Source organism: Lithobates pipiens, unplaced genomic scaffold (genome assembly GCF_037356315.1).
Source record: "Lithobates pipiens isolate NorthernLeopardFrog02 unplaced genomic scaffold, aLitPip1_a1.2 Scaffold_28, whole genome shotgun sequence".
In the NCBI taxonomy this organism is placed as follows: domain Eukaryota; kingdom Metazoa; phylum Chordata; class Amphibia; order Anura; family Ranidae; genus Lithobates; species Lithobates pipiens.
The window spans coordinates 187,609,214-187,631,876 of record NW_027507789.1 but is presented as its reverse complement, the minus strand read 5'-3'; the positions used below and the strand labels follow the sequence as shown (position 1 = coordinate 187,631,876).

The 22,663-nt window shown below is 42.6% G+C and overlaps 1 protein-coding gene across 2 annotated transcripts in view; it reads left to right on the top strand.

The window, feature by feature from the left end:
* METTL2A (methyltransferase 2A, tRNA N3-cytidine) overlaps nt 1-22,663 on the top strand; it is a 38,751-nt gene extending 16,088 nt beyond the window's left edge. Inside the window, exons 7-10 of one of the 2 annotated variants that reach the window (XM_077460144.1) lie at nt 8,762-8,901; nt 14,379-14,485; nt 19,134-19,199; nt 21,993-22,663. In XM_077460144.1, the coding sequence (XP_077316270.1) occupies nt 8,762-8,901; nt 14,379-14,485; nt 19,134-19,199; nt 21,993-22,135 (456 nt within the window). In that variant the 3' untranslated portion in view covers nt 22,136-22,663. Of the gene's footprint in view, nt 1-8,761; nt 8,902-14,378; nt 14,486-19,133; nt 19,200-21,973 lie in introns of both variants that reach the window. The other variant, XM_077460145.1, reaches the window with a different exon arrangement.

Here is a 22,663-nt window from a genome sequence, read left to right as displayed (position 1 = left end):
GCCTCTTGGCTGCATCTCTGATCAGTCTTCTCCTTGTCTGAGCTGAAAGTTTAGAGGGACGCCCAGGTCTTGGTAGATTTGCAGTGGTCTGATACTCCTTCCATTTCAAAATGATCGCTTGCACAGTGCTCCTTGGGATGTTTAAAGCTTGGGAAATCTTTTTGTATCCAAATCCAGCTTTAAACTTCTCCACAACAGTACACACAGGTGGATTCTATTTATCACCATCAGTCATTTAGGACAACATTGGATCATTCAGAGATCCTCGCTGAACTTCTGGAGTGAGTTTGCTGCACTGAAAGTAAAGGGGCTGAATAATTTTACACGCACCACTTTTCAGTTTTTTATTTGCTAAAAAAGTTTAAAATATCCAATAGATTTCGTTCCACTTCACAATTGTGTCCCACTTGTTGATGGTGATTCTTCACAAAAAATTACAATTTTATATCTTTGTTTGAAGCCTGAAATGTGGCAAAAGGTTGAAAAGTTCAAGGGGGCCGAATACTTTCGCAAGGCACTGTATATGGTTTCTTCGTAAATTTTATGCTGTGTTTTTTTTTTTCTTCTTATGATTCATCATTGCATACTGTCAGACTGACCCACTCACAGCAGAAATGTGTCATGGCAGATTTTCACACCTTCTGTCATGTTCTTGGACATCAGCCTTGACACCTTTCATGATGCCATGGCGCTTGAATTAAAACATATACATTAGCCATGTGCCTATAGATACCTGGGAAGGTTCTTGACACTCCTTAGAACTAAGGAAGACACTTGTTGAAGGCATTTCACCACTCATCCATTACTGAATAAGTCCAGTAAATTAAAATAACTACTACTAGAATATTTTGGGAAGGTTATTAGCTTTCTCCACCTTTCCAACACAGGGATGAACCCTTAAAAAAAATTTCCAGTCTCCGGAAACCCCTACTAAAAATTACTATATCTGCAACTGATGATACATTAGTGTGATGGTGAGTGGGAAGAATACTCCTTACACTTTGTGGTCATTGGGAAGAATTACCCCTGTACAGATAGCTAAAAAGATCAGTGATGTCAATTGGAACTTATCTGAGAGCCAGAAACTGCTCCTTGCTGAAGGAATTGGCAGCAACCTCTGGAGGAACCCTAGAGTTCCATGGAACCCTGGTTGAGAAACCATGAGCTATCTAATAGAGAAGATATGACTGGTCGCTTCTTTTGTTTTTCGCAAAGGAATGCTTTGAGAGAACTGTAAAATCCTGATGGCTTTGCACCTTGACACCATACATAAGGCAGATTGACTTCTTCTGAAACATTTTGTGGAACTAAGTTAACATGTAATGGGCTCAGGGGCTCACCTGCCGCAAGGCAAACAAGGCGTTTGCCTTGGGCAGCAATTTTCAGGGGGGCGGCACCACCCCCAGGCTCCCTTTTCTTACCACTTCACCCGCTGCACTGAACCCCACAAACCCGATGCCCTGCAGCTGTCGGCTTCCCTTTCCTGCCCTCCCGCCGACTTTGGGAGCTACAGGGCATTCATAGGATTGGTTTGTCCACATCTCCCTCTCCTCCTCCGACCCTCCCTTTAGCACCCACCTCCCTGATTGCCAGACACCCCTTCAGTGCAGCCACTGGCTGGCTCTCCCACGTTACCCTCCTGCCGGATGCAGCCCCTTTCCTGAAAGAAAACAGCAATCGCAGTACTGATCGCTTCTGTATTCATTATTTGCTCAAACATAGTGAACTGTGTCTACTATTTGTCAGTTTGTGAATGAAATATGGTTATGGTAATATAGTTGATCTTGATGGACTTGTCTTTTTTTTTTTTTTTTTTTTTTTTTTTTTTCAACCTAACTATGTAACTGTTTACTATATTTCATTTTATGAATGAATAGGAGTGTCTATGCAGACTCTTATTCATTCATCTATAGTGCAGCTCAAACTGCAGAGAAAGGGTCTTCAGTCCCATTCTCTGTCTCAAAAAAAGAGACATTAGAGGTCTGTTTAGACCCCTGATGTCTCTCCAAAAAAAATAAACAAAGTTGTAAAAAACATTTAAATCAAACCAAAACCACCGTCCTTTCACGCGGATTCTGTAAAGCAGATTTGCCTGCTCAGTGGGAGATCTGTCTGCTATGCGGATACAGGCACAGCTTGCTCTTCTTCTCTATGGGGCGGTTGGATGGAAACAGACCCCCAGTCCATTTCCATCGGACTGCCCTCCAATCTGCAAGACTGATGGGGAATAGATCCCCCATCCGTTTTTGGCGGGATCGGACGGTGGTGGGTGTCGACAGACAGGAAGGGGTGGGACAAATTTAAATGGGGGCCACCTGATTTTAGTCTTGCCTAGGGCAAAACAAAACCAAGCTGTGTAAGTAGGAATTAGGTTCTGCATTTAGAGATCATTCTATGTGCTTTCCAGTATGAGTTGGGGTTTTTTTGTTTTGTTTTTTATATATCGTGACTCTTTTCTGAGGACTTCAATGTTTCTTTCTGTTCTGTGTGCTCCAGAGTTCTCTGAGGTGTTATTCCGTGCTGAGCTTATGTGCTGTGTCTGGTGGATGATCAACATGGTGTTGAGTGCAAGGTAAAGCTAGTGGTCTAAGCCAGATGGGCATGTGTCAGGGTAACTCCTGTGCTTGAAATTCATCTAAAAGGATAGGAAAGGTTTAGTATAAAGAATGCATCTAGATAACATTGTGATTGGTGCATGCCAGCATGGGGGCTTAGTGATTAGCACTTTTGCTTAGCAGCACTAGAAAAAAATGAAATTAATGGCGCAAAAATCAACTGAATATCCAGAAATAGTTACGGACGGTGCTTGAAATAAATCAATTAAAATAAGTCCAAGTCATTCAAATAAAATAAGTTCATAGGGAAGCAATGTAGGCAGCAACCTTTTAGAGTAGAAGCAAAAACTCTGAAATGACAGAGAAGAAAGAACAGGTGCGCCACACTAAGTTGCAGTATTAAAAAACACTATTTAATCATTAAAAATCAAAGGCAAATGGCTACTCACAAAAATGGTATGAATAAAAGCATGTAATTGTTTCCAGGGTGACTCAGTGCTTCTGCGGTCCATGCTGCTTTCCTGTTGGTATACAACCAGGTTGGGTGCAAGGATGGTCCAGGGGTGCTAGCAAATTCACTATTGGTGATGTCCTTATACTATCCACTGGGGGAGTCCGGAGTGCCCAGGATACAGTATACTGCCGTCCTATGCCTTATTCAGGGACCGTAAACCGGAAGTGCATTCCAGCCTGGGACACAAACATCGAAGGACCGGAAGTCACGTGATACGGGTAGCCAATGGGAAGACGCGTTTCACAACTCCGTTGTTTCTTCAGATCCAGAAGAAAGTTGCAATATAACGCGATATAAAATCATCGGTGTCCCATAACACTCTCCCTGCTCGCTGTCCTCCGCAGAGCTACACCTCCAACGAGGCAAATGTGATGACGTCAAAGCACCTCCCTACGCAGCATTTCGTCACAAGCGGACAACGTCTGGGGATTGGCTGAGGCACTTAGTGTGGCGCACCTGTTCTTTCTTCACTTAGCAGCACTAGGTTTGTCGGTTTGAATCCCAACTACGTCAATAACTGCTTCAAGTTTTCACTCCAGACATGCTGGTAGGTTAATGGTTCCTGCCTAAATTGGCCCTCGTGTGTATGTATGAATATGAGTTGGGGACCTTAGATTGTAAGCTCCTTGAGAGCAGGGACTGATGTGAATGTACATTATAGATGCAACGCACTGCATAAACTGTCAGAGCTTCGAAAATACCATAATTTAAAGGTTTTTTTTTTATTTTTTATTTTTTTACCTTAATGCAGGCTTTTCATTATACTTGCCTTTTTTATACTTACCTGAGCCTGATCTCGACCCAGTAATGTGCACAAAAGCAAAGGCTCTCTTGGTTCTTTCCCTCCCTTATTGGCTCAAGAGACATCAGTGGGAGACATTGGCTGCTGTCAATCGCAGCCAATGAGGAGGGAGTGGGGGGGTGGGGCCGAACCACGCTCTGTGTCAATGGATATTCAAAGGAGCGAGCATGCACAAGTGCCCCCATAGCAAGCAGCTTTTCCTATGAGGGGACTGGGGGGGCAGCCAGGAGTGCCATCAGGGGAACCCAAAAGAGGAGGATAGGGGCTGCTCTGTGCAGAACCATTGCACAGAGCAGGTAAGTATGACATATTTGCTATATAAAAAAAAAAATGGAGCATTTACAATCCCTTGAAAGCATCTTGAAAAGTATGGATAAATTTTACTCTTCTCAGGTGGGAGGAATTTTAGTAAGAGATTAGTCTGTGGGAAGACCACGTGATTTTTAAGTCCCTGCTAATAGTATATTTATTTACCGCTCCATGTACATACGTGTGATGGTCAGTGGGCGGAACACTCCTTACATTAGTGGTTTGTGTGAACAATCTCACATGCAGATGTCTGAAAAGATAATTGGTGTCCATAGAAACGTATCCGTGAGTCATCCGTGAGCTCATTCCTCAAGGATCCTTAGAACCTCAGAGTTATACAGAACCCTGGTGAAGAAAGACTGGTATAGATTATTATTATACAGGATTTATATAGTTTACGCAGCACTTAAAAGGTAGATAGTACAGTTACAATACAATAAAATACAAGAGGTTTAAGGACCCTGCTCATAAGAGCTTACAATATAAGATGGTGGGGCAAGTGGTACAAAAGGTTATAATTGTGGGGGATGAGCTGATGGAAGTGATAAAACATTTGTTGGAGGCTTGATAGGCTTCCCAGAAGAGATGAGTTTTCAGAAATCGCCTAAAGGCAGCCAGAGTGGCAAAAGGCCAGCTAGATTGAGTTGGAGAGTTCCAGAGGATGGAAGAGGCTCTGGAGAAGTCCTAGATGTCACGTTTGGGCTCAGCCCTTACCTCTCAAAACTGCCCGCTCAGCTGTTGGCTAATTGCCAGCTCCTATCTCTCCACAGTGACTCACCTGTTGATATCCTGCTCCTCAGTCATGTCTACTTAAGCCGTCCAGTCCAGATGATCTCTGCCTTCGCCTTAGTCACATCTCTAGAGATGCTCTCCTGTGTTCCTGTTAGTCCTGCTTGGCTGACATTCCTTCTGTCTCCAGATTCTGCTTGTTCTACTACGCTCATCTCTGGCTCCCTGACGTTTTAGCTTGTCTATCTGTTCCGGTGATGTATCAACTGGTGTCCCCCATCGGATAGTGTCCACCCTGTACTGTGCTTGCCAAACATCTCCGAAGATAAATGGCGCCTGCGCAGTGAGTCCAGGTTCAAGCCCCACCATCCAAGTGGACATAGAGTTAGAATAAAAAATAGCTGAGCGAGGCCGTGCCCGGAGCGTGGCGAGAGCAGCCCTGTTACTATGAGCAACCGTATGTCCACTTCCTTGGTTGGGATTCAACTTGGACTCAGTGTGCAGGCGCCGTTCTTCTTCGGAGACTTTTGGAGTCTCCTTCTCCTCCGTACTGCGCAAGCGCTGCGCCTGCGCAGTACGGGGCTCACACTATTCGATGGCCGAACACTTTTTGACAGAACTTCGGTTCCTGAACTCTGACTATGTTTTGACTACGTTTTACGCTGTTTACTTTTTTTTTTTTTTATTATTATTTTTAAACAAGTGTGATTTAACTGTACTTCTGTCTAAGTCTGATTCATGGTTTCTGACACTAGAGATAAGCATGGGAGGAGGAGACAAGGGAGCTTGAGAGTAGGAGGTCTTGAGAGGAGCGGACAGGACGGTTTGGGTGATATTTGGAGACAAGATTGGTGATGTAGCTCGGAGCAGAGTTGTGAATGGCTTTGTATGTTGTAGGTAGTCTTTTGAATTTAATTTGCTGGCCGATCGGAAGGCAGTGTAGGGATTGGAGGAGAAGGTTGGCAGACACTCAGCGGCTGGTAAGATAGACGAGTTTGGCAGCAGCATTCATGATAGACTGAAGAGGGGATTGCCTATAGAAAGGTAGGACTATGAGGAGAGAGTTGCTATAGTCAAGGAGAGAGATAACATTGGAGTGAATGAGTAGCTTGGTGGTTTTATTCGTAAAAAGGGGCAACTTTTAGATCTGTAGAGCTTCACGAAGGTGAAGTCTACAAGCTTTTTACAACAATTGAATTTGGGGCTGAAAGGACAGGTAAGAGTACCCTGGGGTGAGGGGAGGGATTGATGATTGCATTATTGATTTTGATGGAAAAGTCATTGAGGGGGGCACGGGCGGGGGCTAATATTAGCTCGGTTTTAGAGATATTTTGTTTAAAGTGTAACTCTTTTGTTGAGAAAAAAACATTCTCCTCTGGGTGATCTATGTATTGCAAGGGTTATAACAAACTTTGTTGCAATAACCTTTTGTTGTTCTATAGAAATTCATGTGTGTTTCTCTGGGCCTCTGTTCTGAGTAGGTCTAATGGGAGTGGTTTCATAATTAACTGTCAGGTGTGGAGCTGCAGAGCATAATGAGGAAAATCTGCTGGGCCTGCATCCCTTTAGACGTGCTGCTATTGAAAGTATTGCTCCAAAAATAACATTTTTATTGCAAGGGATGCCTGAAATCTGACTTGTATCTTAGGCCCCTTTCACACTTGAACAACTTGTCCCATGATTTGGGACTGCAAAGTAGCATAAGTCGTTCCCCATGATTTCCAATGACAACCATTCATATTCGTATGACTTCAAGTCCTTCTGACTTCAAAGTAGTCCCTGCACTACTTTGGTCCGACTTGCACTCCGTGAAATCGCGGAAAAATTGTGTGACTTTGAAGTCGCAGTAGGGTGAAAGGAGCCTAAGGCAGACTTCTGGGAAAATTGGTGCGCCAATCACACAAGCAGGAAATGATGATTCTGGGGAGTGGTCAGTACACACTATGTGTACAGAACAACTCCAGGTAGCCATATTGCAATGTATTCTCAGAAAATTACATTGGCTGCAGATTGAAAAGGAAAGGTAATTTTAATCACATTCAATCACAAAATGATTAGTGTCGCAATCGTTTGTTCTATGTTATTAGCTATTTTTTTTTTCCCCCACGAAAGTGGGGTTGCCCTTTAAGGAAGTATGATTTGAAATACCTGATAAAAGTGAATTGGGGCTCCCCGACCATTCCCTCCCCCTCTTTTCTTGGCCTGTGGCCTTCTGGTGCTTTTCCCCCTTTTTCCTTGTCTTTTCTCTGATTCACAATTTTCAGGTTTGTGATCCCTTCCCCTGCGGCGTCACCTTCTTACCTAATTTCCCTCTATATTTCTGATCTATTCTCTTCCTTTTTTGGATTTGTATAGGCTGTATATTGCACCACTGTAGAGGTATTCGCGGGCCCAGGAGACGCCCCGTTTTTGTGGAGAACCTATCCAGGACCCTCTGGCCTTTATGGCTTATTGACTATGCCTATTTACTGCTGTTGTGTCAGTTCTTGGTTTTCTTACATTGCCTTATTTTCGCCATTTTGCTACCATGCAAGCCAACCCATGGTATAAATGTCAAAGCTAGCCCTTGCATGGGCAGAATTATTGCATGTTAACTCCTTGTTAAAACTGAATAAACCTTATTGAAACAAAGAAAAGAAAAGTGAATTGGGGATTCATAAGTCTTCCTGTGCAAATAAATCTTTTGTTTTGCTTGACATGCACATCTCCGAATATGTGCAAGAGACAAAAGTGCTCTTTTTTGTGCCCAGAGTAGGGATGAGCTCAGGCGTGTTTGCATGGTCCACGTGCAGAGCCCGCCAGGAATTCGGCGCAGCTCTGCGCTAATCACAGGCAGTTAGACATTGCCTGATCTCTGCAGCCGTGCATCAGGGCAATATCTCACTGCCTGTGATTAGCGCAGCGCTACCCGACTTCCTGGCGGGCTCTGCGCGTGGACAATGCAAACACGCCTGAGCTCATCCCAGTTGAGAGTTTTTCAACCTGTTAGTAAACCTCTATAATTGCTAAAGAAGCAAGAATTGATTTTTTTTCTTTTAATTGGTCCCACAGCCCTTGGTGACAACCTCAGATGCAAAACTTTTTCCAATCATAAAAGTATTAATAAACAAAGTATGATTGATTATGTACTTGCTGACTGCATAACTTAGTTATATGACATTAGAGCAGCTCTACTGCACCGGATCATGTACTAGGTACATTTCCTGGTAGGGCGCGTGCACCGCAGCTGTGCTATGATTGGACACGGCACAAGCCATTCAGCGAGTACCGGCCAGTGGATGTCCACCGCCACCCACTGATCGGTGAAGAGAGACACAGAACGGAGCTCTGCCTATAAACCAGTCAGAGCTCTGTTCTCTCAGCAGAGATGTGATGGATCTTCTTTCCCTGTAAAGCAGGGAAAGAAAATCCATCACATCCCTTAGTAAAAGCACCACACACAGTACACCCTAGATGTTTAACCCCTTACCAGCAAGTGTCATTAGTACAGTAACAGTGCATATTTTTAGCACTGATCAGAGTATTCTTGTTAATGATTCCCACAAAGTGTCAAATTGTCCACCACAATATTGCAGTCCCTCTATAAGTCGCTAATCTACTAGTATAAAAAATTCATTTTTTATTATTTTTTTTTGCGCAAAACCTAAAAAAACAGAGGTGATCAAATACCACCAAAAAAAAGCTCTATGGGGAAAAAAATGACATAAATGTAATTTATGTACAATGTTGACTGCACAATTGTAATGCAGTTCCATAAAGCAAAAAATGGCCTGGTGATTACATATATTTTTGCACGAAAGAAACGTGGAATATAGTGCATGAAAGTAATAGTTTCTGTTCCAACTTTTACAGACTAATCCTCAGTATGATCCATCACGATGCTTCGCCTTTGTCCACGACCTATCGGATGAGAATTTGCAGTACCCCATTCCTGAGGAGAGCTTAGATGTCATTGTTCTCATCTTTGTCCTTTCAGCCATCCTTCCAAGCAAGTGAGTGACCTGTAACATGGCAAACTATTTCTGCACCAGGGACTTAGATGGATAACTGCAGCTGTGGACTTTTTGCTGAGTTTGCAGCCAATGATTTTAATATGTACCTTTCTATAAAATGGATTGTCCTGACCACATTGTGTAACAACAAGAGCAGCTTCAATGGAAGTATTTAAAGTGAACTCCTCACCAGTTCAATTTATTTATTTATTTTTTAGGGTTTTTTTAAAATAAAAATCGAATTGTCAAATACACAGCTGAAAGTCAGCCAGTCTAGCAAGTCTTGTGATTTACACACGTTTTTCACACTGCACAGCCAGACAGGTGACACATAGTTCCTGATCATGCGGTTCATTATGCTGATGATCATAGAAAAGCTGTCATTGTTGACTTTTTTTTCTAGAAGAACTAATTGCCTGGCTGTTATGCAGACCCCCCAGCTTCATTACTTTGAGTCACTGACCAGGAGAAAGTCTGCTTATCAGAAAAGTAAAGCAAGGGTGGGCAATTTTATTTTCTGAAGGAGCCAAGAAACGGAGACTGCTGTGGAGGGTCGAACTTAGTGTTACTAAACCCAGGACCCTGCATTCACTATATCTGGTCTTCCACAGTACAAGGAAATGCAATTATTTTAGTAAATCTAAACTGCTAAATTACCTATTCTCATCAGCAGTATATAGCCTGCATGTTACCAACTTTGAGTAAACAGGTGCTGGGATTGCATTCCCTGGCATACTTTGTAACTAGGAGGGAAGCAGATTGGTCAGCAGAATCTGCTGACATTCATGGGGGCTCTGCAAGCTGTTCTCATGTTTGGCACAGTCACTGTTATATTTCACTTTTACCCACCTGGCACCAACAACCTGCAGTGGCAATTTCCAATGGGGGAACTCCATGGATTGGAAAAATATTGTGGAAAAAAACTGTTCACATTAATTTTCTGCTCTGTTTTGAATATTCAAATAAAACTTGTAAATCATGTGTGTCCACCACCATCCTCACCAGGTACATTGTGCTGAGCAACAGAATTGCTTATCACTAACATGTTGCAGAGGGGGAATGAGCAAAAAAGATGGAGCCAACAACACTGTAATCCGTATGCATATTTATTGACCACATAAGAGTGAAAATAAAATGAAAAAAACTGACTTGTTTCAGCAAGAGCCTTCGTCATAGCATATTTAGGACTAGAATGGTAAAACATTTATAGTCATACAAACTCCACCCAAGAGCAAATTGGCATAATTGATGCAGCTGCTCAATTAAACAATTTGTACAGAAATACCAAAAGCAGGCAGAAAGGGGAGACAAGCACTGAATCAAACAAACATAATATAACATCTGTATACAAAGCAAAATATTGTTCACAAAATGACCATATAGAAAAAAAAAATACAAAGAAATCAAATGTATATGGTTTAGAAATTAAGTGACAATTGAATGTGATACAATAAATAACAGTGCTGTATGAGTTTAGGAACAAAGAATTTAGCATTAAGGTACAACAATCAAAAGAACTTTCTATATAAATTTAATGCTACAAAAAAAGAAAAAATTAGATGTAGGAAGTGTCATATGTGAAGCAAGAAAATGGGATAGGCTGAACTCCCACACAGAAGTATCAATTCAATCACTTTATTGAAGAGTCCTAAAAGCACTACATGAATAGCCATGATGAATTGATATGTTTATGTGGGAATTAGGGCTGAAACAACTAATCGGTTAATCGACAATTAATCGATAGTGAAATGAATCGATTACTATTTTAATCGATTAAAGCGGTTCTTCACCCTAAAGGGGAAGTTCCGCTAGTATTATCCCTCCCCCCCTCCGGTGCCACAATCGGCACCTTTCGGGGGGGAGGGGGGTGCAGTTACCTGGATAATCCAGGTAACTGCACCCACTTCCGGCCAGACCGCCGCAGACCCCCGCATCGCTCCGCCCCCCCCCCCCCCCCGTTGTGTTCTGGGAAACACGCAGTTCCCAGAGACACAGCGGGGAACCAGCGCAGCGCGACTCGCGCATGCGCAGTAGGGAACCGGGCAGTGAAGCCCTCATGCTTCACTTCCCGATTCCCTGACAGAGGATGGCGGCGGTGGCTGCAGCAAGACGAGCGATCGCTCGTCATCTGCCGCCGACATCGCTGGACCCTGGGACAGGTAAGTGTGATATTATTAAAAGTCAGCAGCTGCAATATTAGTAGCTGCTGGCCTTTAATATTTTTTTTTTTTAAGGTGCAGCTCCTCTTTAATTAGCCAGTAACATAATGGGGTTAAAAAAAAAAACTAAAATGAGCCATTTATAGTACAAAAATAGCAAATAATCGCTCCTGTAAATACCACTTTCACAGTTCTACAGTTAAAAAAAAATGAACCCCTTACAGTAGTGATTATCTGCTTTTTGTTGTAGTATAAAGGGCTACTTTTAGTTTTTTTTTTTAACCCTATTATGTTACTAAACTTAGACCTGGTTCACATCTATGTGTTTTTTGGTGCTTTTTGCAGAAACACACTACAGTTCATTTACATGGTTTCTTATGGGACACGTTCACATCTATGCTTTATTCAGCCGCTGTGTATTTGGACACGGTCAGGGACTTTTTTTTTATTTATTTTTTTTAACGCAAAACAGTGCTTTTTGGGTTCAATGTACTTCAATGGAGAAGCTGCAGAAAAGCATGTAATGGGTTTTGCAGGAAATTGTGTTTTTTAATCTGCCCAACAACAAATTGGGCAAAAAAATGCAAAAACTCAAATCACAGCAAAATCACATGCGCAAAAATCAAAACGCACAGCGAAAAGCACTGCAGAAACAGATCAAAAGCAAACTGCATACCGAGCCTTATGCTGGCCACATGGATCAATTTTCAGATGAAAAATCTTTGTACATTCGCTGAAAGAATGTTGTTTTGAAATTTTCACTTGTTTTTAAAATGAATGTAATTTCTGAACGAAAACCACATACACTGTCTGAAAATTCCTTTCACCAAGCAGTTTTCTATTTCCAAATTTTTCTGTCACTGTGGTTGAAAATGAACATTGATTTGACCCCACTAACGATTAGAAAATTGAACAAGCTTTCTTAAAATGACATTTATTTTGAGGGAAGATCTCCTCTAATAGTATATACAGTATATCTCTTCTGTCTGTTCTCAGAATGGATTAGAGATGTTGCTCTCTAACCATATAGTTGGTTATTTATATTTAAGAATAAATTGCTTTTTTTTTTTGTTTTTTTTTTTTTTTTTTAAACGTTGCATATTAACTAAATTATACACCCCTTTTTTATTTTTTTTATTTTAAGGTTATTAACCGATTAGTGGAAACAATAATCGGCCAACTAATCGATTATAAAAATAATCGTTAGTTACACCTATCCCATTTTCTTGCTTCACATGTGACTGCTGCGTGCGTCCCACTCCATGGATTTCATTTTTGAAACACAGCTGATGTCGACTCTCTTCACTTAGTAGGAAATGTCATATTGAAGTACATTGTTCAAAAAGGCTTTAAAATCATACTTGTCTACATGGTTGCAGCATCTGTCCCCCTCTGGCTCTAAGACTGAGAACGGAACGATCAAACACCGCTGATGACTCAGTTCTCAGAGTTCCAAGAGCAGAGAGCTGGTGACTGTACTAATGACCCTGTAATTTTTTATTGGCCAGTAAGACTGCCCTTATAGTGATGAAACTCTTAAATAGAAAGCCTGGAGTGGAGCTGGTTGGCCTAGAATACTATCCAACACCGGACAAGCATTGAAAATGGGAATAAGGTGCCAAAGTGTACATTGCACAGTTCAGTTAGGTTTATGGAGCTAAGCACAATAAAAATCCAATTTTCAAGGCAAGTCTGGTTTTGGAAAGTTTTATAGGGAAGTGGTGCCAATGATTATCCGCCAGTGAATATGTGAATGGCTAATAAGACTATATTTTATACTACTATTAAAGGAGTGGTGAAGGATTTGTGGAGGATATTGGGTTGTACGTTGAAGGCATCTGAATGTATATGAAGACACCACTAGGTGTCTGTAGTGTACTTATTTAGTTACTTTAATAGGCTTAAGCAGGAAATCAATAGTACTCTTTACAATATGTATCCCTTTAAAGAGACACTGACACTTTGCCATTGCAGAGCAGAATGACAGTGTCTCTGCAAAGACTTCCTCTGACCCACCCTGGTTACCAGCGCACCCTTGACACTGCTTTTTCCTCTGTAGCCATAGACAGTACTCTGCACTTCCAGGTATGGAGGAGCATGTGATCTTCTGCTCTGACAGTGCTTGGGTCTAGCAGCCAACTACTAGTCCCAAATGTCATGTGATCTTGGGAGTGATGTCACAGCTTGGAAGGAGCACAGATAAGGTTAGCGTATTGGTGTCAGGGGAGCTCTTTGTAAAGACGCTGTCATTTTGCCCCATAAAGGCATGGTGACAATGGGGAAGATTTACTAAAACTGGAAAATGCAAAATCTGGTGCTGCTCTGCATAGAAACCAATCAGCTTCCAGGTTTTATTGTCAAAGGTTAAATGAACAAGCTGAAGTTAGAAGCAGATTGTCTCCCATGCACAGTTGCTTCAGATTCTGAGTGTTCCCAGTTTTAGTAATTCTCCCCCACTGTCTCTGTAAAGCACAACTTGGGGACACTTCTGCCGGCATTTGCAATAATGTGTTTGCCGTGTTCCGTCGATGACAGCTCTGCGCTGTCTGTTCCCGCTCCATCACCTGTGCTTCCTTCTTCTCTGATGCTTCTTCCTATACTGGCATCTTTTTCACTTGGCAGTTGGTTAGCTTGCGATACTGCCACTTCCACGCATGCACAATTGTTTTTTGTTGGAACTTTGCTGCATTCATTGGCATCTTACAGGTGTGGGATGTGTATGCTGTTCTGCAGCCAAAACAAAAAATAGCTTTAAAGGAGAAGTCCAGCCTGAGCTCATTTGGCTGGGCTTCTCCTTTGGGGTCACAGGAGTGCAATACGTTTTGCACTCCTGTGACCCTTTTTCAGCAGAGCGCGGACTGAAGTCTGCTCTCTGCTGACATCACAGGAATCAGTCCAGGCACCGCCTCATCCCAACAATAAAGTCTGGATCCGCCAGGTGCCTGGACTGACACCCGTCTCAGCCTCTCGGCTCCCCGCCCCTCCACAGCTTGGCGATCCAGTGAGTGTGGAGGAGCAGAGAGGAGAGATGCTGATTGACAGTCAGCAGCTCTATGCTCGGGGATCTATGAGAACCAAGCAATCGGTGATGTTCGATCGCTCGGCTCTGTGTAGAGGCGTCGGGGGACAGATGCAGCATCGGAACCTAGGTAAGTATGGTGAGGCAAAAAAAAAAACCCAGATGTCTCTCTTTTTTTAAAAGCAAAATAGAACATGTTTTTCAAATGTAAACCTGTATCAATTGAAACTGCCACAGTCAATTCACATCACACCATTTTTTGCTACATTTAATTTCCATCTTTTTTTCTCTCTTTGCAGGATGCAAGAGGCCATTTCACGTTTAAGTAGGCTTCTGAAACCTGGTGGTTGCATTCTGTTGCGGGACTATGGCCGTTTTGACATGGCCCAGCTACGTTTTAAGAAAGGTATTACTGGTCTCCCACAGGTGCCAAGATTGTGAAATCTCTGTAGGGGTCTTTTTGAAGCGCTATATCCAATGGTCTAGGAGTAAAACCTTTAAATCTAGATTCAGGAGGATATAAAAAGCAGAACATGCTGTCATGTACTGTATTCCTTAAGAAAAAAAATTAAAAAGTATATTTAACTACTTGCCAATTCTAACACTTCTCTCCTACATGTAAAAATCATAATTTCTTTTTCATACATCATGGGACACAAAGTCAGGCTAATATTCATTACCTACCGGGTTATACTCCATCACCAGGTGAAAGGACACTGGTATACCAAAGGTCTTCAGACAGGAAGTGATCCCCTATATAACTCCTGCCACACAAGAAGCACTACAGTTTTTTACCAGTGTCTGCAAGGTGGATGGCTCGGTTTGTTTGAGCTCCAGGTCTCTAGTCCCACAAACGGTTCTGTCTGGCTGTTTCTTACCTGTATTATAGCGCACAAAGGTGCGCCATTTCACCTTTGTTCGTCATGGTGCACTTGCATTCGTAAAAACGCTGCCGGACTTAGCAGTTTGTTTGGCGGGCATGCTGCACATGCGCAGTAGCTTTTATCTGGGCGCATAAGGATTTGGGTCATACACGAATACAGCTACGTCCGTTTTGCTGGGGCCACGAGTGTGCACACAGAACGTTCCGGCACACATCCAGCTTATTTAAGCTGCATAGGCCAAGCATGTGGTGCTTCCAGAAGACAGCAGTGGGACACAGAGCAGGCTTTGAACAGACACTTGCAGCGGTTCATTCTTTCCTTAACAGGGTCACGTGAGTGACCAAGTGTTGCTTGGCAGGCTAAAGGTGCTTAATATTGTTACATAGGGGATTAGGAGCCCTATTAAAGGGTCTCCCTTCTGAGGTGTTTTAATACTACACCCAAGTACTCTGTTTTTGTGGGGGGTAAATGTCTTCAAAAAAGTGGAGTGGGATTAACACTTCAGGGAAGGGCACACCGATGTCAGTAGTCCTGATGAACCTAGTCGTATCCCTAATGTTGTATCCCCTGAAAAACCAGAGGCTTCCGGGCAATCTGAGCCGCTGCGCCTATCTGGTATTGTGCCTACAGTCAACTGTCCTCGGCCCTAGCCGGGTTAGAACTGGCATGATTGTCTCCATCCCACAGGGTAGCAGGAAGCGTGACAGATCCCCCTCCCCAGAGCCTCCTAGTCTGGAGCAGGAATGGGTTGAGGATGGGGAAGAGCTTAAAGCTCAGGACTCTGTGGAGGGCCCGGCAGATGAGTATGCTTCCCAGCAATCTGGACAAGAAGATATCCAGTGGATGTCTGCCTCTCAGTTGCAGAGGCTTTTGATCCTGACTCTGACCGAAATGGTTTGTTCTGCCTTTAAGTTGCCTCTTGCAGATGTGACTGAGCCCCCCTGGTCCTCTTTGGGATCCCTGAGGCCTCTTCAGGCTGCACAGGCTTTCCCTCTACACCCCCTTTTGGAACAGGCGGTGCATGCTGATTGGGAACATCCTGATAGGATTTTTGTTAGTCCTAAGAGGTTTTCCCTTTTCTATCCCATGGATGAAAAGTTCATTAAAAATGGAGCATGCCAGCAGTAGATGCAGCAGTTTCTTCCTTAAACAAGAATTGAACTTGTCTGGTAGCTAACATGCAGGGTTTGAAAGACCCTGTTGACAAGAAACTGGAGTCATTATTAAAGGCTTCCTTTTCTTTGGCCAGTTGAGCTAGTCAGCCAGCTGTTGCAGCAATTGGTATTTGCCAGTCCGTAAAGAATCAGGTCAAATGGCCTGATAGGCCTAACCAGGAGGATGATCTGCCTGAAAGTAAGACAGATATTTCTTTCAGTGTCTCAGCGTCAAGGCGGTCCCGCTGCCAACAGGGGGCTAGGGCCAGGGGCAAGCCGCAGGGCCAGAAAAAGCTCTGGGTCCAAGACTCTTCAAAGCCCAGCACCAAGCCCTCCTTTTTAGGGGCACCCCCACTCTATCAAGTGGGGGGAAGGTTGCTGCACTTTGCAGTCATTTGGAGAACAATAACAAAAAACAATCCCGGACGAGTGGGTCACCTCAATTATATCTTGCGGTTACAAGCTAGAGTTGCGGGCGATTCCCCCTCTGAGGTTTTTAAGATCCAGCGTTCCCTCGGATACAACAAAAATAAACGTATTACTTCAGGCACTACATCATCTAGTGCATCAAGGAGTAATTGTAGAGGTTTCAGTATCAGAAAGGGGCACAGGGTTTTACTCAAACCTGTTTATGGTTCAGAAAACAAACTGGGACACAAGGCCCATTTTGGACCTAAGATCCCTGAACAAGTACAGTGCTTTGCAAAAGTATTCACCCCCCCCCCCCCCCCCCCCTTGGCTTTTTACCTATTTTGTTACATTACAGCCTTAAGTTCAATGTTTTTTTTTTAATGTGAATTATAGATGATGGATCAGAACACAATAGTCTAAGTTGGTGAAGTAAAATTAGAAAAATATATACATAACTATTTTTCAGAAATAAAAAAATAATTGGCATGTGCGTATGTATTCACCCCCTTTGTTATGAAGCCCATAAAAAGCTCTGGTGCAACCAATTACCTTCAGAAGTCACATAATTGGTGAAATGATATCCACCAGTGTGCAATCTAATGCCACGTACAGACGATCAGACTATCCGGCAGACTTAGTCTGGTGGACAAACCGCTGTAAAGTCTGCCGGACTGTCCGAACGAGCGGACCTGCCCACACACGGGACTTTTCCGGCGCCCCCCCCTTCCCCAAAGCGCCCCCCCCCCCCATGTTGAGGGGACGCGGCCTGGTACGGCTCAGGAGATGGGAGGTGCTGACCGGCCGGGTAGTGTGCTCGGATAAGGGTCTGTTATGGACCTGGGGGGGACCCCCGCGCTGTTTTTTCGGCGTAGGGCTTCCCCTTTAAGTCCATACCAGGTGACAGGCCAGCGACGTGTCAATCTCTCCGCCGAAGGCGGCGACATTGACTTCCTTCGCTAGTCCCGGCTACCTGGAGCCACGTTCAAAATGAACTGACTTTTCTCCGTGCGAGAAAAGTCAGTTCATTTCAAAAGTACGGCGGACTAGCACACACACGGCCACACGACAAATTTTGGTGCGACTTGAGTCCCGGACAATCCCCATATCCCGGGAGTAGAGAACTGGAAGGCAGATTATCTCAGCTGCCAGCAAATCTACCCCAGGGAATGGTTTCTACACCCAGGGGTGTTCCAAGAAATTTTCCAGTGTTGGGGATGGCCAGAGGTCGACCTATTGCCATCCAGGTTCAACAACACGCTACAGCAATTTGTGTCCTGAACAAGGGATCCTCTGGCAATCGGAAACAGATTCAGTAGAAGCACAGGAGGGTGGGGGAGACATCCCCTCTAACCCGTCTGGAAGGGCGATCAAGCGGCTGAACAGCCACTATGAATGTTCTTACGGTGAAGGGAATTGCTGGCTCTAAAATAAGATATCTGAATGATGCCCGTAATTGCAGGCATCATTCAGATATCCCCACTGATATCCCCACTAAAAGTCTGCAACGTCTTGGTTAAAGAGACACCATCACCTCATCTATTTGAGGTAAAGTGACAGCGAGCGTAAAGACCACCCCCTGACTACTTTATACCCCCCATGATTCCTTTTCACCAAAATATTTTGTATTGGATCGAGTAGTGACATCACCACTCCATCTTGAGACAAAGATCGGGCCTTTTGGTGAATCGCTGCATCATGGGAGGTGGTCACCCATACCAGGAAGCACTGGGTATTTCTTATCACTGCAGAGGTCAGTAGAAAGGGGTCAGGGCTTTACACACACTGTCACTTTTTAAATACACTTCATAGTTCCTCCTGGGACCAGCCCAGAACAGGCATGCATGCAGTGAAAGCAGAAGTCACAATAGGCATTGTCAATGAAGTTATAGAAGAAGTGTGAGAGCCAGGGGCGTATTGGCTTCTAAAGCAAAAAAGCGTTGGTAGCCACTCTGTATTTCTGTCCTACCAAGTCTTCAAGTCTTGCTTCCTGGAGTGCCAAGATCTCCACTTCCTGGCTTTGCACCCAGAGAAGATGAATATATGACCTGCACTGGTCTAATTGTGGATCTCTGCTGTAATTTGCACTTGTTCCATGACTCAGAGGGTGGGGTTCCATGAGTCATACTAAGCAAGTGGATTTAGTCAGCGCAAATGCAAAACAATTACCCCTATCTACAGCAGCTGAACACTCAAGGTCAATATATTGCACGCCTTGAACAGACGTAAAATAAAAATAGTGCATCGCTTAAAAAATAATAAAACGGTACATTCTAAAAACTTCAAATAAAAAATGTCCAACAGTTTTTATATGAAGTTGTTAGAATTTTTACTGTTTTATTATTTTTTAAGCGCTACACAATTTTTATTCTAGGTCCATGAGTCATGCAACAAGACATGTTGACGTTGATTTATTACAAAAAGAGAAGTGCTGATTTTTGGTCATGGATTAATGCAATGAGATGCAATGCAGCAAAGCTAGTATTGAACTAACGTGGGTCTTTTTTTGCCCTCTACATATGCAGTAGTTTATTCCTAGGAGTAAAATTTAATTTTTTCAGTGTGCAGTTACATTCTTATGATACTGTTTATCATGCGTTTTCTCCAGGACGATGTCTGTCTGAAAACTTCTATGTAAGAGGAGATGGCACAAGGGTCTACTTCTTTACTCAAGGTAAGACTGTGTTTCCTGACTTATAAAGGTGCCCATATAAGAGTGAATAGTTTGCCAAGAGGGTTGTTATTCTCTTACATTAATCTCCTGCAACATGATGGCTGACTGAAATCCACTCAACAACCTGGAAAGAAAAAGGAACTGTTCTGGTATCCAGGCTATCAGTCTTCACTGTTTTAGAGTTTGATTAGTATTCAGCATCCAACACCTCTGGAAGTGCTGGGTGTCTTGTACCACTCTGCTCACTCTGGTTTTATTGAACTATGTCATTACAGGACTTTGTGGTGACCTGTGCTTTCCATACACTGGGCAGCACAGTGGCTAAGTGGTTGGCACTTCTGCCCAGCAGCACTAGGGTTGTCAGTTCAAATCACCACCATGGTATTACACGCCTGGAGTTTGTTCTCCTTGTGCCTGCGTGGGCCTCCTCCGGGTACTCTGGCTTTTTCCCACACTCCAAAGGCATGTTGGTAGGTTAATTGGCTCCTGTCTAAATTGGCCATAGTATGTTGTATGAATATGAGTTGGGGACCTTAGATTGCAAGCTCCTTGAGGGCAGGGACTGATAGAAATGTACAATATATGTGTAAAACTGTGTAAATTGATGGCACTAAATAAGTACCTAACAACAGGTAAGGACCTAAAATAAAAGAATACTCTTAAGATATCTGATTCATCAATTCTCTTTTCCTTTTTTAGCATTGATAGCTGTTATTTTCTGAAAGCTGGCTCCTGCAGCTGTTAGAATACCTGAATAGCGGCTGTGCCTGATTGTATGCAGCCATTTAGTGGATGTCAAGTGGGAGAGTGCCCACAAGGCCACGCAAAGCTTGAATTTCAGCTGGCCCATCAGGAACTGGCTGAAATCTGTGCCATGTATAACTGCCATTATAGGGCCAACGGATGATGAAACTTCAGTGTACAGAGGGGACTAAACATCCAACTGTTTGATACAGAAAAATTTCCAGCCATCATAGCTTTGCATCATAAGGATTGACAGCGTAGGTGGCAGGACCAGTAAGAATAAGTTATTTTCTCTACAGGCCAAAATTTTTTTTGTTTTTCAATAGAGAGGGATTAGAACATCTCTTGTATTTTCATTGCTACCTCCGTCCCCGTTTGGGAAATTCACCCTCTCTATTTGTTCTGTTTACCAAGCGAAAGTAAAAGAAAATCCCAAATTTTGGGTTGACACCAGAACAGTAATAGAGGAAAAATCTTCCAGTGGGGACACTCGTTCTGGTGACACCCTCAGATTCCCTCACTTTGTAGAGATTTCTTCTCACTTTGTGTTTTGGGTAAAAGACAGGAAGTGAATGAGAATTTCCCCAATGAGACACAGATGGCAAAAAAAATAAATAAAAAGGCAGGCGATTTGTAATAATGGACACAAATCCTCTGTTTCTATTCTATGTACTGTTTTGTTTTTTTGTTTTTATTGAAAATGATGTACATACAAATTATACTTGTTAAGCCAATACAGTGGCAAAGTACTATCCAATAAACCGTGTATACAAAGGGAACTGCCAAAGCAACAAATGGGCACATCCATTTATATGCACAATCAGAAAGATCTAAAAGGAATAAAAAACGTACATTAAAAAAGTAACAAAAAAAAGCAATCAGACATAAGAATACTGTATGTTAAAGTGGTTGTTTAGCCAATATGATAAAAACTTCTCATCCCCTCTGTAACATAACGATATGTGTCCCTGTGTTTATATATATATATATATATATATATATATATATATATATATATATATATATATATATATATATATATATATATATATATATATATATATACTGCCAATCTGTACCTATATCAGACCTATACCTTTCAGTACTTATATCACAGCCTCTCCTGGCGCTCACGTGAGCCCTGGAAGATGCTCTGATGTAGGTAAAAATCTGCATATTTTCATATTTTTTATACAACAGGCACAGAGACACATCATTATGTTGCAGAGGGAATGGGAGTTTTTTTCATGGTAGTTATAATAGCAGCAGGAGGGAGGTGGGGACTCATACAAGCAGACAGGCGGGGGGAGGATGACAGAGCAGGGCTGCGGATGGAGGGGACATGTAAACTGACCATGGTGTCAAGGCTTGGCAGCCGTGATAAACTGTTTACAGGGGGGAGGGTATAGTCAGGCAGGATCAGCCAGGTTTTTTAGGTGATACGGGGGGGGGGGGGCAAATTACATAGCACAAGCGCTGTGCTGTATAACCTGCTTTAAGGGAATAGGATCTGCTTTTTTATTTTTTATTTTTTTTAGGATAACAAACACTTTAATAGACTGGACTGAAAGTGTCCACACAGGCGCCCAGCACCACGCAAAGTTACTAAATGAAAAAGAAAAAGGTCACAATGTTGGCTATTGTCCCAAAAGTCATAATAACATGAAATTCTACCCCAAACAGGGGCAGTAGCAAGAACAGAGAGGAGGGTTTGACTTCAAACAGAAAGTTAACTAAGGTATAGGGCCAGAGACTAAATGTAGGAGAGAGCCACTGGTGTTTTGTATGTCCAGCCAGGGTCCCCAGATTCTAGTAAACTTCCCTAGACACCCTCTCACCTCAAAATTCTTCTTCTTTAATAAAAAGAGATTATATGAAAAAAAAGAGGGGTTAAAACCCTCTAGTCTATCCAAGATGAAAAAAGTTTTGCCTTTTTAGTTTTACTTTAATTTTTAATCTAATGACAAAGTCGATTTAAAACGTATACAATGGGCCTAATGTTATTATGGCATTTGTTTTTATGACCAAAGAAACATGCTCTCTCTTCAGATGAGCTTGGAGATATATTCACCAAAGCCGGTTTGGAGAAAGTTCAGAATATAGTGGATCGACGTCTCCAAGTAAATCGAGGCAAACAGCTGACTATGTATCGCGTTTGGATCCAGTGTAAATATCGCAAGCCATGCAACTGAAAAATACAAGATAATTCGTCTTCACCACACTATAATCCATAGCTTATGATGAAAGTCATCCTGGAGTGTTGACAAGGAGAATGTGTGTTTTTTTTTTTTTTTTTTTTTTTTTTTTTTTTGTGATGAGCAAAGAATAATGGGGAAACCAGCTACTTTTTCCTTTGTTAACCTTTAGTGTCTGGAACCGTAGTCACCACTGAGAATCTCAGAACTGGAATGGATAAACATTGAGTCTGCTAAATAAAAGGTGAAAAATACCAGTTTCGGAGATCACATGAATATGTCAGTATGGCAAAAGGGCAATTTTTATAAATCGCACTGGAATCTGGATCTGCCCACACTGTAACATTGTATGTATTGTGACCCTTGACCAGCCTCTCTGCAATTTTAAACACATTCTTGTTCCAGGGACTTTGAACTTTATTCTCTGTACAGAAGATAAACATGTGACAAGAGTTCACATAATTTAAAGACTTTTTAAAACTTTTACAAAATAAAATGTCATAGTATTTATCATATTTAACACAA